Raw genomic sequence first — 16,894 nt, forward strand, 5'->3', positions numbered from 1 at the left:
GAGGGAGGGATGCGAGTTCAAGGGCAGCCTGGGCTGCACAGTGAGACCCTGTCTCAATATATATCACTACAACCTAACTCTGTCATTATTCTCTGGTAACTCAGTATGAAGTACCATTCTGTCCATATAGCAGATGCCCAAACACTCACGTGGGCGAGAGGATGTACCTGTGTTCATGGAACTTTGGTGTCCCAGGGTACCTGGTGCCCAGCCCTGTGGACACCACACCAAGGGATGCCTATGCTAACTTTTGGCAGCAGTATTTCCCCCGAAAGGGTACCATTCATTTCCCTCCACATCGCACTGACCCTGGATGGAAGGACATGAATATTATTAGTTCACCATCAGATGCCCCAGGCTGGTGACTATAGCAATGGCGGAGGTGAGGGGCTAGCCTTCGAGGCCAGATCTCACCAGGAGGCAAACCCTTGCAGGCTAGATACACAGGGCATGGTAGAGTGCAGTGACGTCCCTCCTATGACACCAGCCAGGGGATGCGAATATCACCCCCAAGTTCAGGCGAGGAAACTAGGAGTTAGAGGATGAACCCCAAATCTTCAGAGCTGGGTTTCAACTGGACTCTGGAGTAGCCCAGTTCGACACGGAGGCATCATGAGGGCACAGGCCATTAAGCTGGAGGCGCTGTGGTGGGGTAGAAAGCCTCACTGCTGGGTAAGTGCAGGAGCAATGAGTAGAATACTTTTGTCTCTCCAGAAACTCTCAAGCTTGGAGCAGAGCTGGGAGGAGGGGCTCTGGGGAGGGGTTTAGTCTGTGGTGAGGGAGGCCACTCCCTACTGTCCCTCCATTTCCAAATGGGATAATGTAGGGAGAAGCTCTCACTCCATGCCAGTCCCTTGATCTCAGACACCAGTCTCCAAAATCATAAGAAATAAATCTCTGCTATTTTGAACTGAACCGCTCACCAGTGTTCTGTAGTCTCATGGGCACTGATCACAGCCAGGACAGGAAAGGCACGTTAGGCCAAAGAGTACTGCAAAGCTGGAGGGAACCAGGGCGCCTAGAAGGTGTATCAGCTATTTACAGCCACAGTCATACCACATGACAACCACATCCCTCGGAGGTACGCAAGGCTGACTCTAAGGAGGATCTGGTCACTCAGCCACCAATGGGCTAGTCTGGGCTTGCCCTAGATGGAGATAAGGTCATCGGTGGTCAGAACGACATCAGTTTTGCAAGCTGTTCCTGTCCCATTAAGGTCCTGGCTGAGACAAGTCAGAGGACTGAGACCAAAGGTGGGGTGTTGGGCCTCACCGGAGGGCGGGGGACTTGGGGGCATGCTTGCAGTCTGCAGCACAGGAAGTTTGGAAATGTTGGATGGGAGGGTACAGGGAACGCGGAAGTGCAGAGGACATTGAGAACAGAGCCTGGAGCAAGGGAGGAGGGAGGAGTCAGTGACAGGCACAGACAACCCAGCAGCAGCATGTGCCGTGGGAGATGGTGGTGCTGTGTTCAGCCTGTGGAGCCAAGGAAGGCTGAGGCATTTGGTCAGCTACACAGATGCACAGACACTCCCGGGACATAATTGGCCTTGGCTTCCACAGAGAGGTTAATTGCTTGGATCACAGTCTGCGGCTTCTGGAACTGACAGAGCACCCCCTCCATTAAGGCCCCCCTAACTGCCTGGCTTTTTCTGTCTTCCCTGGTGGCTTGGTCAGTGCTGTGCCTTAGCAGTGTCAGACAGAGTGGTGGAGATGCTCCCCAGGAGGCAGACTGACCAGCAAGCAGACATTCTTGGGCTATGATGGACATCCTTACAGGGACAGCAAAGGCTACTTGGGCTGGGGAGGACTCAGCTGCACAAGCGCTCATGCACAGGCCCCTTCAGGCACAGTGGCATCCAGGTGTTCTGACCACGAGCTCATGGTCAGCCTTTCCCTCCACAGCTTCAGGTCCCCCTTCCCAGCTGAGCCATCTCCAGTGGGAAGGGGAGCCAAATGGTCCCAAAAAGTCTCAGGTTGGGCTCTAACTGGTTCAGCTTCAGTCGTGTGCCCAGACCTGAGCCAAACAGTGCTTTCCTATCCTACCCCGGACACAATCCTGCCCTGGAACCGGAGGGTCCAGCTCCCTGAACACAGGGCACAAAATCCTGAGAGTGTGGCCCCTGGAAGGAGAAGCTGGTTCTGTATCCACAGGGGATGTTGCTGGGTTGTCCAGAGCATCGTGGGGAGAAAGTGGAGGCAGAACACGCAGGATGTCAGGGCCTACCACGTCCCTGGAGTTACGAAGAAGGAAGGGCCAATGCGAACTCCCATTTCACCGATGGGAAAGCCAAGGACGGGCCAGTAGGAACTCCCATTTCAAAGCAAGAGAATGCTGTAGAGCATAACAAAGAGCTGTCTCTGTGGGGAGGGACCAGCAGAGGGGAACCCGCAGGGCGGTAGGGTGAGTTGGATTCCTTCTCAGAGGAATTGAGAATTGAACTAAGACCCAAGTGGAGAAAAGTAGCCAGCCATAGAAGGATGAGACAAAGGAAAGTTCCAGAAGCAGCTAAGAGCAAGGGTGTCCAATGTGGTGGCTGGGCCAATTCTGCAGAGGACCTGGGAAACTGGAGAAAGAAGTGCTTCTTCGAGGAAAAGCCGCTTTCTCTTCTCCGTCTCCTAGAGTTCATCTTTAAAAATCGTTGCTTAATAGGCCTGCTTCAAGACCTGCCTCGTGGGATTTTAATCTAAATTTTATTACTACTGAGGTCGGATATATTTTTCCATCTGATCTTAACTGGATTGGCTCCTTCTTTTGTGAACTGTCTGGAAACCTAACCTTTGGGGCCTCCTTAGAAAACTTCCTTTTTTTTTTTTTTTGAATCCTCAAACCTCAGGCACCGGGAAGCCACTGTTCTCAAAGGCCGCCAGCCTGCTTATTCCCTGGGACTTTGATCTTTATAAACACCAAAGGAAAATGCCGTTTTTATTGGCAAAAGCTTTGTGGGTGCCTCCAGATGAGAGAGCAAACTCTAAGCTAGGGAGTATGGCTATTTTTAAACTTCTCTGCCAGTGATAAAGCCAGGATCCTGTGGTCCAGGTGGGGGTGCAGGGAGAGGGCAAGATGAAAGATGCTGTCCCCTGCCAGGGTTGGCACAGAATCATCCCAATCTAGCAGCGAGGCTTGGTGAGCATGCCTGCCATCCAAGCGCTGGGGAGGCACGGAGGCAAGTTCGAGATCAGCGTGGCTACACAGTAAAACCCAGGTGCCAAACAGCAGCCTTACCCGGAGCATCCAGAGTGCATACATTGGAGATCTGGGCAGCTTGTCCATCTTCTGCCTGTGTCTTAAAGTTCAGCTTAGCTGGGCATTGGTGGTACATGCCTTTAATCCCAGCACTCGGGAGGCAGGGGCCTCCAAAACAATACAGAGAAACCCTGTCTTGAAAAACCAAAAAAAAAAAAAAAAAAAAAAAGCTCAGCTTGAGTAGTGTCCTTCTTGTGTGGTACAGCTGAGTATCTTGTTAAGCACTGGAGTCCCACAGCTCTGGTGATGGCTGTCCAAGTCTTCCACCCTCTGTCAGAGTGGGAGGTATGGGCTCCCTCATGGTCAGGTTCTGAGTCCATGAGGGTTGTAAATTGTCATCCGAGGGCCCGTACTGCACCCACATGTGGTGCTGACCTGTATGACCATCAGCCATTGCCCCAGGGTGATGCTGAATAGGGCTAGACACATCAGGGACTGTTGTTGGCAATTTCAAGCAGCAAGGTCAGGGGCAGGAAGACATTGTTGGATATGGCATCTAGGTATGATAGGAAGTGGGCATGACATTTGAACACATGAACACAGGGGACAATATTTAGGTCACTGCAGGTCCTGAGAAGAGCATTTATGGTAGTGGGAACATCAAATTCAGTAGTCCTAAGGGTAGAGCAGGCTTGTTGCCTTGAAGGAACAGCAGGGAGGCCACTTCTGTGACCAGAGGGAGGAAGTGAGGATGGAGGAGAGGATAGAGTGGTCAGGGAGAAAACAGTCATAGCTCTTTGGGAGGCCAAGGTCCTCATCTCAGCTGCTGAGCCCTCCCATCACGAGGGATGGGAAAGGCTGATGAAATCTGTGGAGCTGTGTGTACTCTTAGAAACTTGGCCACGCAGTGCATGCACACTGAGAAGCACAGAGACAATGCCTCGATGGGTACCCCATCTTGTCTGGGACCCCCCTTGCCTTGGCTGCTACAATCCGGGGACTCCCATCATCAGTGAGGACCCCATGGTGGCCCCCAGGGAAGTGTTCGCTTTTGTTCCTCCATGTTCCTGGCTCTGCTTGGCCGCTAGGAGACCTTATCACCCACTCTAACCCTGTGGCTTCCCCAGCCAAGTCTGCCTTGCCCTGGCCGGTCAGTGTAGCCTGCAACACAATCACTGAGCTTCTAGCCTCCACTCCCTCATCTAGTTCAACTTTTCTGGATCTCGTCCTTCTGGTGCAATCCCCTTGGGGATTCCCTAGCCAGATCAGTCATTTCCTGCTTGTCCTCACAGTCGGCTCCACAGTGGCCTTCAATCCTTTGCTCCCTGCATCCTGGACACCTTCTCGTGTATTTTGTTGTTTCCTCAAAGTTCCCACTGAGGCTCGTCAGTGGCATCGCATCATTCAGATGAAGCAGCTGAGGCCCAGCAAGGTTTAGGGCACTTGCCCACATGCTCCTAGGCACAGGAAGTGGCGTGCAAGCCCCCACCCTGTCTCTTCCCACTGGAAGCAGTCCCAGATCTGCCACCTGTTGCCTGGGGTCCTGGGCATCCTTTGTGCCACAGTTTCCTCTCATCAGTGACATAGGGTGGTGACGGAGATACGCGTTTGCTGCCTGTTGAGTACAGCCATGGTCCCTGGCACTCCTGGCTGACTACACTACAAGTGTGACCCACTTGTTCATTTTGAGGTTTCTGGGGGACCAGGTCCTTTCCTTCTGTGCCTCAACAGTGATGATGCAGGGTCTAGGCTTGGGAATTTGTTCTGTTCTGCTTTAGTTTCTTTCCTCATTGCTGTGACAAAAATACCAACAGAAACAACCTAAGGGAGGGGAGATGTGTTTTAGCTCATGGTTTCAGGGTATTCCCACTAATTATGGCAGAGAAGGCATGGTGGATTAATTCGTGATGGTGGGAGTTGATGCTGGAAGCTGTTCATGTCTTGGTGGGCCTGATGTACAGTAGGATGCCAGAACCAAGGGCAGCTACCACCTTCAAAGGCCTCATCCTAGTGAGCTACTTCTGGCTAGGCCCCACCTAAAGGTTCAATAGTGTTCCAAAGCCAGCTGGTGGAATTGTCCAAAACACAACCCTGAGGGAGCCACTTGCAATTCAGTTCTAACAGGCACAGTGACTTCTGTTTTTCTTTTCTTTTTTTTTTTTTTTTTTTTTGGTTTTTCGAGACAGGGTTTCTCTGTGGCTTTGGAGGCTGTCCTGGAACTCGCTTGGTAGTCCAGGCTGGTCTCGAACTCACAGAGATCCGCCTGCCTCTGCCTCCCGAGTGCTGGGATCAAAGGCGTGCGCCACCAACGCCCAGCTGACTTCTGTTTTTCGAACCAGGTTAGTGAGGAGGGATACTGCCTTGGCACCTGGGGCTGGGAAGGGATTGGGATTCAGTCAGGTCACAGCTGGACCCAGGTTCAGCAAGAGGGTCACAGAGGGACTATGGGCACAGGCCACAGCTGGCTTGGCCTTCAGCTGGTAGGTAGTCCATATATCCCTCTGCTGCCCACTCTCCCTGGGTTCCTGAAATTAGAGACTTGAGTTTTCTCCACCCCACCCCCTTTTCCAGCCTCTATGTTCTCCTCTGGAAAAGGGGGCAGTGAGCAGACTCTATGTCCACCAAGAGCCACGCCTGAGTTTACCTGTTCGTGTGTCTCACTAAATCTCTACTGCGGTGCTCAGAGAGTTGAGGTCAGTTGAGTAGCCCTCGAGGCAAGCAGGTATAGAGTCGGGCTTGCAGGCTCTCTTAGGGTCTCTGTTGCTGTAATGAACACCATGACCAAAAGCGACTTGGGGAGGAAAAGGGTTTATTTGACTTGCACATCGACACATTACAGTGCATCATTGAGGGCGTCAGGGCAGGAGCCTGGCGGCAGGAACTGACACAGGCCGTTGAGGAGCGCTGGCTACTGCTTGTTCCTCCTGGCTTGTTCAGCTCAGGACCACCTGCCCAGGGGTAACTACCCACAGCAGACTAGATCCTCTCAAGAAAATGCCAGTCTGATGGAGCTATCTTCTCAATCGAGGTTCGTCTTCCCAGATAACTCTGGCTTATGTCAAGTTGACAAAAACAAAGAAACAAACAAATACCAACCAGGACAGGGGAAGATTTCCATTTCTGCACCCCATAACAGCCCCACGACTCTAGACCTGCAGCAGATGGCATGGGATCAACTGGTGTATATGTGGTCCAGGGAGTTTCCCACCATGCCCTGCTGGCCTCATCCCCACAGCTCTCTGAGTGCCTCTGACGTCCACCACTGTCTGTGCATGCCTGCTTTTCCTCCAGCTGCCACTGTGGGCTGCTTCTCTCACGTCATGCTCAGCCAGCGGCCACTCAGCCCTGGTCACTGTCTACCCGTGGGGGTGTGGTCCTGCCCTGTCAGAATCTTGATTCTTTAAAATTATGGACGTGGCACTGAATTTAAAATGCAAGAATATCATAGGTAGCTGAAAAGAGAAAGGGGGGACAAAACTTGAGAGTGACAGAAAGGGCACGGAAAAGGGCAAAAGGAAAGGGAAGCAGGAAAAGTGGGGGGGCACAAAGCCACACAAGCCCAAAGGCCTGGTCTCGGGGCTCCTTGAAACTTCTCTGCCTGTTTCTGTCCCTTTGCCTACGAGGTGCAGACAGAAAAGGGAGGCTGGAAGGCGTCTCAGCCAGGGTGACCTGGGAGGGGGCTGCAGGACTGCCTGTGGGCCAGAACTCAACCTTGGCTTGTAATCTCCAGCCTCCTCACTCCAACCCTCCAGTTCCAGCATGTGAGGCAGTAGTGTGTTCCCAAAGTCAGCATCTGGGGCCTGAAGAAAATGAGCAATTGCTGTCATCTGGTGCTGAAGGCCAAGGTCACTATGACATGACTCAGATGCTCTGCGGCTGTCCTCAGCTCCAGCAGAGCCCTTTCTAAAGGGCACGTCTGCCAGAGATGGTTTAGAATTGACAGGGACCGTGGCCTCTGAGCTCTGAGGAAGGATAGCATTGTCAGAGATAAACCGGTTTGTTCAGTGGTTGTTGCTGGGAGAGAGAAGCAGACTCCTGAAGACCTCCCATGTCCAGAGGCTCAAAGAGGTCAGGGAAGGCCAAAGTCAGTTGCATATGCCTTGATCCACCTTCAGGCTCTGTCCCTACAGCATACACCAAGAGGAAGGGTCAAGACACTTTCTTTATGCAGGGTTCTCCATGGTACCACTGCTAAGGCTAGGGTGGGCTGGAGGGGTATCTTGGAGGAGGTGACTTTGAAGGAACTTGATGGCTCAAAACACCATGGATTTATCTACAGATGAAGTCCATAGTGTGAAGTCCAAGTGTCTGTCACAAGGGCTGGACTGCTTTCTGGAAACTTCACGGTGCTGTAGATGGAATCAGGGCCTTGCTCATGCTGGGCAAGTACTCTCCACAGCTGAGCCACACCTCCAGCCATATGCGCTACTTTCTTGATGCTCTTGAGAACCTGTTCTTCTGCCTCCTTTCATTCGCCCAGAGCCTTGAAGTGCCATATCCTAAGTCAGGAGTGGTGCATACTTGCAATCACAGAGTCTGGGAAGCTGATGCAGATTCAAGGCAGCCTGGCCTATCTAGAGAGACCCGGTGTGTGCAGATAATCAACCAAACAGTAACCAAACACAGAAAAAAAAATCCATGCCCCTGTAGTGGCAGGGACAGAAATGGCTTCAGGCCCTGTCATGTGGCCTGTAAACACAGGGAGGAACCATGAAGGGCTGAGGTGCTAGGTGGGGTCTGTGCCCCTGTCAGAGTTCTGTTTGGAGGTAGCCCTGACTTAACTTGGCCCAACCTCTGTGGCCATGTGGGGATTTGGGCTCATTATGCCACACCCACCCAATTTGCAAATGAACTTCAGAAAACTGGAGTTTGATGAGGCACTTCCTATTTTTAAATGTTGACAATGAGTGCGGGTATTTTTAAAAATATTGTGTGGGCCAAACAAGACATTTCTGCTGGTTGGATTCTGTCTGCTCTGCTGGCAGCTTGTGTGAGAATGCCATGACTTGCCCAAAAGGGAAACTGAGGCCCTAGAAGCAGATGAATCTTTGAGCCCTGCCGTGGGGCTAGGTCCCTTGGTCTCTCTGAAGTTTCCCCTTCTAGACAGCCCTTTGCTCCAAACTTCTGTCCCTTGGCTGCTGATAGAGTGCTGCTCCCCTTGTGTTCCCATTATGTGACAGAAAACAATCCAGCGGGTGCAGGGAACCCTCAGCCTGGCTCTGCCTCTGCCCTGCTCTGAGACAGCACATCCCAGCTTGGATGTGGACAGGAAGCTCTCATTTGCAGGCAGGCTGGGGCTCTGTGACTCCAGACATCCCCCTCTTGCTTCCGTGAGGCTTCCAGCCTTTTCCTGGCAGCCCGCACCTTCTGGTCACTGATCCCCCCACGCTGACATTTCATAAGCAGCAGCTGTCACTGAGCCTTTCCCAGCCCCGGCAGACTGGCTTGTGTCATTTACATGATTTAACATGCTCAGCGTCAGGGCATGCTGCCGAACTCAGCCCACAGCCACCGTGCCGTGACTTATTGATCCAGTGTATTAAACTGATGGATTCTTTTTCTTTTGAGAAAAAATGAATTGTTTTTTTCCCTTGAAACGCCAGCACAGCTTGGTTTCCTGTGACTTTGCAACAGTTCCCCTTTGATCCCCTAAGGGCTTTATCTGTCCTGTTGTCCCAGGCCTTGAGGGTGCCCTGGGTGACATCACATTAGGAGCACTGAGAATCAAATCAGGAACAGCTAAGGTTTTCTATAACAGACAGGTGCAAACGTTTGACTCACCGGTGAGCTACCAATCTTTACTGTGGGCCAGGAAATGGGGTGCAGAGAACACTGAGTTTAAAAGGGGTGTGTCACCTGCCCAGGCTTTCTGGTAGAGCAGAGTCCACCATATATGCCCTTCTCTGCCTCAGCAGTGGTTATAAATTATGACCCGGTTTTCATGACACAGAGGTGTGGCTTCACATGGTGGTGGCTACTGGCCCAATCTCAGACTCCTCCTTTCCCCTGCAGGATGACCTTTCTGGGCCCCATCAACCTGTGTAATGATAGTCACATACATAGCACCGGTCCCATGAGTATACAATTGAACTGAAAGTTCCTGTCACTGCCCTAACATCACAAAACTTCACTCTTCAGCTTGTGGTAATGCTGACCCGAACAGATTCAGCACACTGACAGTCGCGTAGAGGCAAGGAATACCCAATTACATATAGTGTGTCATACTTGATAATGGCAGCCACTAAATGTGCTTACAATCTATACTTTCCGTATGTGTGGTGCATATGAGGGTGATTACATATCTCCTATTCTATACTTCCTGTGTGTGTGGAGCATATGAGGGTGATTACATACTGCTATACTATACTTCCTGCATGTGTGGCATACATGGGGGTGATTACATATCTCCTATTCTATACTTCCTGTGTGTGTGGAGCATATGAGGGTGATTACATAGCTGCTATACTATACTTCCTGCATGTGTGGCATACATGAGGGTGATTACATATCTCCTATTCTATACTTCCTGTGTGTGTGGTGCATATGGGGGTGCTGACCTAGCACTATTTACATTTTCCTGTGAGTGGTGTTGCAAGCACTCATGCATGCAAATGCAAAGGAGAAAGGAGTATGTTGAGTATCTTCCTCTGTTGCTCTCCACCTTTCCTTTTCTTCTTTTGAGACAGGGTCTCTCACTGCACCTGACGCTCACCCTTCTGTCTAGGCTGGTCAGCAAGCCCTCACAATGGATCTGCCTCTGGCCTCCAACGCTGGAGTTCTAGACATGTACCATCGTGCTCAGCCTTTCTGTGGATGCCAGGGTCTCCAACTCAAGTCCTCAAGCAAGCACTGTTACCCATTAAGCCTTCTCCCTAACCCCTGCTTTTCAGGGTTAGTTACATTTTTGATAGAATCTTGTGCATCTCAAGCTAGACTTGAACCAGATATGTAGCAGAGGATGACCATGAACTCCTGCATTCCTGAGCTCTAGTAATGGGGTTAGAGGTGTGAGCTACCACAGCACACTTGACTTTCATTGTTATTTAGTGTGAACTCTACTTAAAAACATATTTACTGTAAAAACAAGTCTTTTGATGGCATCTCCATCAAGGGATCACTTCTGACAACCTGCATGGCTAGGTATGTCACAGCTCTGGGAGGTATCCCCTCCTTCTCTGAATGAGGTCTGACTATAACTGTTAATACTTATACTTGTTCACCAGCAACGGTCCTACTTAACGTACACACACACACCAGCATCAGGTCCCTGGAACCCACAGGGACTTCTGTTGCACTGTCTGTCACTCTGGCTCCATGTCTACCGTGCCCATTTCTCAAATGAGGGCAACGAGGGATGGAGATGACCCCCATTCAAGGTCACAGGAGGCCGAGGCTCGATTTCCCCAGGTGTCTCTGAGCTCAGTGAGGAGCCAGCCCTAGCTGGCTCTAGGCAGAGGAGAGACTGCAAGGAACGGAAATCATTCCTGCAAACCCATCAATCCCATCAATGGTGGGTAAGAGTTGACCTCACCAAGCCGTTTTTTAAAAAGGCAAAAAGTGCAGCTAACAGGATTAACTGTCAGCTCGGCCCCACCTGATGAGAAATCTTTCCATTTCTTCTGCCCCTGAAGGTCACCCATTCTCTGCTGCAAATCTAGCTATTAGCAGCAAGTTCGGAGATGGGCCCCATCCTGTCTTTGATTACAGACCCATCCTCCATCACAGAGTCACAGGCTCTGCATGGGGGTGGCAATGCTCCCTTCTCTCCCAGTTCACCAATGGGGCTGCAGCCTCCCATTGCTGTCCCACTGTGCCCTCCAGACACCAACACTTGTCATCCCAGCACTGACTTATGTTTCCCAAAGCCAACTCCCTTTTCTATGTGTGTGTTTAAAAGGAAGATGGGAATGTCTGCACATGTGTCTGCATCGCTGTAGTCTCATTAAAGTCAGAGCAGGCACCTCTCTGTCAGTGCCTTCCTTCTCTCTCTGTGTTAATTAGTGTATATTATTTGTAAAGAAAAAATGACTTCACTGTGACAATCACACATGTAAATAATGTATTTCCATCAATTTCACCCTTCTCTTATCCTCCCTCCCCTACTGATACCCTTCACAGTCTCCCTTCTACTTAATTTAAATATAGATTCTGATAATGAGAAGAAAATGTGATTTGCCTTCCCGAGTCTGGCTTATTTCACTTAACATGATGACTCCAGTCTTGTGTATTTCCCTAAAGATGACATCATTTCATTCTTTCTTTGTGGCTGAATAATATTCTTCTGTGCATATTCAGCATTTTCCTTATCTGCTCATCTGCTGGCTCTGTATCTACTGAGACTAGAGGAGCAATAGGCACTGACGTGTAGGTGTCTCTGTGACATGCAGAATTGGGGTATAACCCAGGAATGACGTGACTGGGTCATATGGTCATTCTGGATTTGTTTTGTTGTTTTGCAATGCCTCCATGCTGATTTCTGCAGTGACTGTAGGCTGTAGCAGTTTACAGAACACAGCTCCCAGAGTCCAGTAGTATCAGGTGGAGTTTGAGCCTCTGTTCCCTTCACCAGTTCCCAGTGCCTCTGTAGAGCTGGCTAAGAATCTACTGGGACCATTGACATGAATCTACATTTGATGGAAGACCATAATTGACCCCCATGAAAAGACGAGCCAGGGAGGGTCCTTGAGGGGCTGGGGATCCTCCAAACAGCACAGGAGTCACTCTGATGGGAGAGTCCCCGGGGCACAGTGAATTGTTCAAATGGCACAGAGCAGTTACCTTTATGGAGTGGAGGGCTCTAATATCCCCACTGCTGACAGTGGTGCTACCCTAGCCAGGAGGAGAGGTTGCTTAAAGCCAAGAAGGCAGAACAGAGCCAAGGCAGCAAGGCAGTCCTGGACAGGGGTGCGGCAGGCAGACACCAGCGTCTCACTGCCTCTGAGGGCTGAGACATGGGTATGGGTAGCTCAGGTCCCTGGGCACAGACCTGGGCAGAGCCATGGGAGGATGTCTGGGTGGGCACAGAGGGGGGAGGTGGGGTTGAAAGGAAATCTACAGAGAATTGCCAGCACAGGAAATAACTACACAGAACATGCTGGGCCAGAGGCTTGCCCTCCTTTTAAAAATTGACAAGCAGGGGCGTGGGTTATGATGTAGCTGGTAGAGTGCTTGCCTAACATGAATCTCTGGGTGCAGTTTCTAGGACCACATAAAATTAGGCATTGACGATACATGCCTGTATTCCAAGCATTTGGGTTGTGGAGGCAGGAGGATCAGGAGTTCAAGTCCATCCTGGGCTACATATCAAGTTGGAGGCCAGCCTAGACTTCATGAGACCCTGATATCCACCATACATCCCAAATTGGGAAGTGTTAGAAAGGTTTTAAGAATACATTATTTGTACCACTAAGGACCCTTTGGATGGAGGTAATGAGAATTTTCAGAATAAAGGGAATAAAACTGATTCTTCATTCTTTGGTTCAACTCATTGTTTCAATCTTTGTGAGGAAATAGAACTGTGCCACCTGCATCTCAGAAACTGCTTCAGGGGACTCTTATTTCCCTCTTGAGAGTGAGGTTGGTTCCTTGAGAATACAGTAGGCACTGGTGACAGCACTGGTAACCAGGGCATCACTAGGCAGTCAGACAAAGTGCCAGTGGGAAGCACACTGGGTCTGGGGCATGAGGTTGTGCTGTTGAAGATGGAGAATCTGGCACTTGTACCCCAGAACTAGGCTGGGGCAATCGGCTACATTTAGCTCTTTATCTTCTCACTGGGCTCTGGAGCACATGCAGGAAGCCTCCACCCATTTAACCCAAAGGAGCTATGAATAATAACAGGCTGGGCATAGTGACACACTATTGTAATCCCTGCACTCTGGAAGGAAGATCTGAGTGCTAGACCAGCCTGGGCTATAGAGTAAGACCTTATCTATGAGACATAAGCAAAATAATAATAGCAGAAATTGTAATTGTCATACTAAGAGTAGCAACAACACTCATAATAAAAGTGGAAACAGACATTTGTTATAGACCCTGCGATAAGGGACCCTGGGGTCCCACCAATCTCCCAGCACCCGTAGGGGCACCTGGAGCCCTTTCTGTCTGCCCATCAGAGCATGTATTTCCCTCTGTGCCCTCCAGTCAGGTTGACCAGTGAGAACTTCAGTAAGACCCTGGTTGACACAGATCTGAGATATTGCTTCCCAATGGTGCCACACAAGTTAGATAGCTCAAAACGATTCTTCCACTGAGTGCCTACCCTCCTGTCTTTCCTGCATCCCCACATCTCCTACTCATGTCTCTTGAGGGCATTTCCTTCATAGAGAATTGCAATGACTACTGCTCTGGGGAATAGTCACCTCCTGGGTCCTCCTCCCAGACACCCGTTCCACAGAAGAAATCACTAAGGTTCTGAGTGGGCCCCTGATGGCCAGTGAAACAGCCTGGATTTGATCCCAGGCCCCGTGGGCCCCCAGAAGTTCCTAGGCAAAGACAGAACAGTTGATCCCTCCAGAACCCTGCTCTGCCATCCTTAGAGCTACGGGTGGGAAGCAACTGGTGTCAGGCACAGTCAAGCACAAAGAGAATGAACACATGCATAAGCCAACTGCCCAGCTCCCTCTCTACTCACACAGTTCAGGACCCAAACCCGAGGAGTGGTGCCATCCACTAGGCTGCTCTTCTCACATCAATTGACATACCTAAGAACAATCCCTCATAGGCACACCCACAGTCCAACTCAATTCAAGCAATTGCTCATCAAGACTCTCTTCCCAGCTGGCTCTAGATTGTGTCAAGTTGACAGTTGACTGTCCTCATCTTCCCAACTTGAGCCAGGTTTCTCCTTCGATGGACTCTTGTGGCTCTCTTGTGGCCAGCTCTCACAGCACAGAGGGGTCTTGAGTCCATCTCCAACCTGCCAGACTTGACTCATAATTGTCTAACACACCCGGGTGGCTTGGATGGGAATCCACGTTGGGTGGTTCTCCATTCCTACCATGTATTCTCTGTCCCCTTCCATGGCCCCACAAGTTCATTCCTCCCTGGTGACTCCATCTTTAGTGTTGACCTCAGTCAGAAGCTCCTGAGCTCCCTTCCCACAAGTCTGCATGTTCTTTCCACATAACAGTTTCAGCAGATCAGTGAGTGACCAAGTTCCTCATTGGGCTAACTAGAGTCTTACACAGTACTAAGAAACTATTTCTCCTCTAGTGCTGGCACCAGAATTCTTAGTATTACCCCCACCTCATAGAAGAAGAAACCGAGGCACAGAGTTCGTTCTTGAGCCCTGAGTTGGGTGGCAAGAAGCTTGGGCTGACTAGATATGAGCTGCATGCTTAAGACTTGTTGCCGGGATGGGGGTCTGCAAGGTAACCACAGAGACCAGGAGAAAGCAGGTGCTGTAAAGTGACGAGCAGACAGGAAGAGGAGGGGGTGACAATGTGGGACAGGAAGACAGCAGTCATTCCTAAGCAGGGTAGCAGTGCTAACAGCCCAAGATGGGTCGATATGGGAAAAGAAGCTGTGGCAACTCAGAAGACACACCAAACCACTAGAAGGGCGGGAGAGTAGCTTTCTCGAAGAAGGGCTGGTTCCAGTTTCTTACAGTAACCCTGTGAGCTTCCCTCCTGGTCCACTCAGTGACATCATGCTCAGAGTCCTTGAGAAGAGCAGTGACAGGCCATTTCTAGGCCAATGATCAAATTAGATCAGTCACCTGTGTCCAGGTGAGCATGGCAGCTCCTGGAGACCCACAAGCCAAAGCCACGGAACTGGCAGTGGTGGTTTCTAGAAAAAAGGCAGGGCAGGGTGCTAGGGAAAGGGCAGGGCAGGTAAAGGCATAAGCAAGGCTTGAGGTCAGATAATGGACTTAGGGACGTTTGTCACTCAGGTAACGAAGAACCTTCCCACAATGGACTTAGAAATAGAAAGTTTGCCCATGTAGAGTCTGGGGTAGGGTGACTCTCAGGGCTGAGATGAAGGGACCCAGGAAAAGCAGATCACATGGCTCTGTTCTGTACCTGTAGTGTCAGATTCACCCCACACCGGTCCCTCAGGGTGCCACAGCACAGGAAAACCTAGAGCTGAGCTTGGGTTTGCATTGACCTGCTGTCTTCAGTGGGTGGTACTGGCCAGGTCGGGTGGACTGTTGCTCACCTGCTCCTGCCTCACTCTCCAGGGGTGCTGTGGCTGTCGGTGGTCTCCGAGGTGCTCTACATCCTTCTGCTGGTGGTCGGCTTCAGCCTCATGTGTCTTGAGCTCCTCCACTCCAGCAGCGTCATAGACGGGCTCAAGCTCAACGCCTTTGCTGCCGTCTTCACGGTGCTCTCAGGTAAGGAATATGGAGACCAGTTCCAGAGGGCAGCTGCTCATCATCTCCCTTTCCTTAGTACCAGGGGATGCTGCACACCCGGACCTGGTCCATCCTCTGTGAGGATGGAAGAGGGTAGGCCATTGCATCTCCTCAATGTCCACGGCATGCTGGCACCAGGGTATGGTTTTATAGTGACAAGCACACACACCTAGGGCCAGCTGTGTGGTGCTTAGTGTGAGTGTGAGGTGAAGCTGGAATGTGTGTTGGATTTGGGCATGAGACCAGGAGGAGATTGGGGGGTGCATGGAGGGGGCTTTCACAGGGCTACAGCAGAGGATTCCCTTCTGCTGAGCTTGCTGTCTAGTGGTAGAGCACTTGCATAGCGTGCATGAAGACCCAAGTTCCATCCCTAGCCATGGGGGGCAGGAAAAGAAGGAAGGTAGGAGAAAGGGAGGAAGGAGAGAGAGGGAGGAGCGAAAGGGGAGTCCATTTGAAGTGAGGACTTCTTCACCCTTGGACCCCTGGGAGATGGTCAGGAAGAAGCCCTCCCCCACCATAGGACTCAGAGAGACAGAGAAAGCATAGCAAGAAAAGACCCTTGGCCCCCGATGCATGGTGTCTCCAGATCCAAGTCAGTATTCTGAGCAGACAGTGCTCTAGAAGAGTATTGTCACTGTCCTTGGGGCTGGCCAGCCATGATGGCTGGCCTCTGTGAGACATCTGTCCCTAAAAGCCACGTGCAAATTGAATTTCTATAAGCCTGACAATCACATTCTTCACGGACTGGAAGAGCTGCCATTGAATGAAATGGAAGCAAGAAGCCTTTGACAAGGAACATAATCGCCTCTAATTGAGGTATGCATAGAAACCAGAGGGATTTCTCAAAGAACAGAGAACTGAACTCAACAAGTTACATCCTGCTCCCCAGATCAAATGCACCGCGAGGACCTAGGGAATTCCAGCAAAGGAGAAGGGTTTAGCAACAGACTAGCGCAGCGGCTGGCTCCATCCAGTTTCCTGCTGATCTCAACTGAGACCCCTCCTGCCCTTTGCTTCAGTCTTTTATTCATTTACTCAGTCAACATCTGTGGAAGGTCTGCTGGGTTCTAGCCATTGGCCCGGGCTTGGGGGGAAATGAAGGAAAAGTATGTGTTCTCGTGAAGTTTGCTGTATTGAAGAAATGTGAAGTTACCATAATGTGGCCCGGGGACTTCTCTGGCCCGGACAGGAGGGCCACCCACACCTACCCAGGGAGTGTGATGTTGAACTGAGGTGTGGAGGAGCCATTCGAGGCAGGACTTGGGAACCAGACTGTTTCCTTGACAGACAACTCAGGGAGGGGCAGGCCCCAGGGAAAGGGCTTGTGAGGAGTCTAATCTGGGGCTTCAGGTA

At 50.8% G+C, this 16,894-nt stretch overlaps 1 protein-coding gene across 1 annotated transcript in view; it reads left to right on the plus strand.

Moving 5' to 3' along the window:
* Gsg1l (GSG1 like) overlaps positions 1-16,894 on the plus strand; it is a 201,939-nt gene that overhangs the window by 113,123 nt on the left and 71,922 nt on the right. The window contains exon 3 of the mRNA XM_005064445.4: positions 15,368-15,520. Coding sequence (XP_005064502.1) covers positions 15,368-15,520 — 153 coding nt within the window. The remainder of the gene's footprint in view (positions 1-15,367; positions 15,521-16,894) is intronic.

Source organism: Mesocricetus auratus, unplaced genomic scaffold (assembly GCF_017639785.1).
Source record: "Mesocricetus auratus isolate SY011 unplaced genomic scaffold, BCM_Maur_2.0 Super-Scaffold_4256, whole genome shotgun sequence".
Lineage (NCBI taxonomy): Eukaryota > Metazoa > Chordata > Mammalia > Rodentia > Cricetidae > Mesocricetus > Mesocricetus auratus.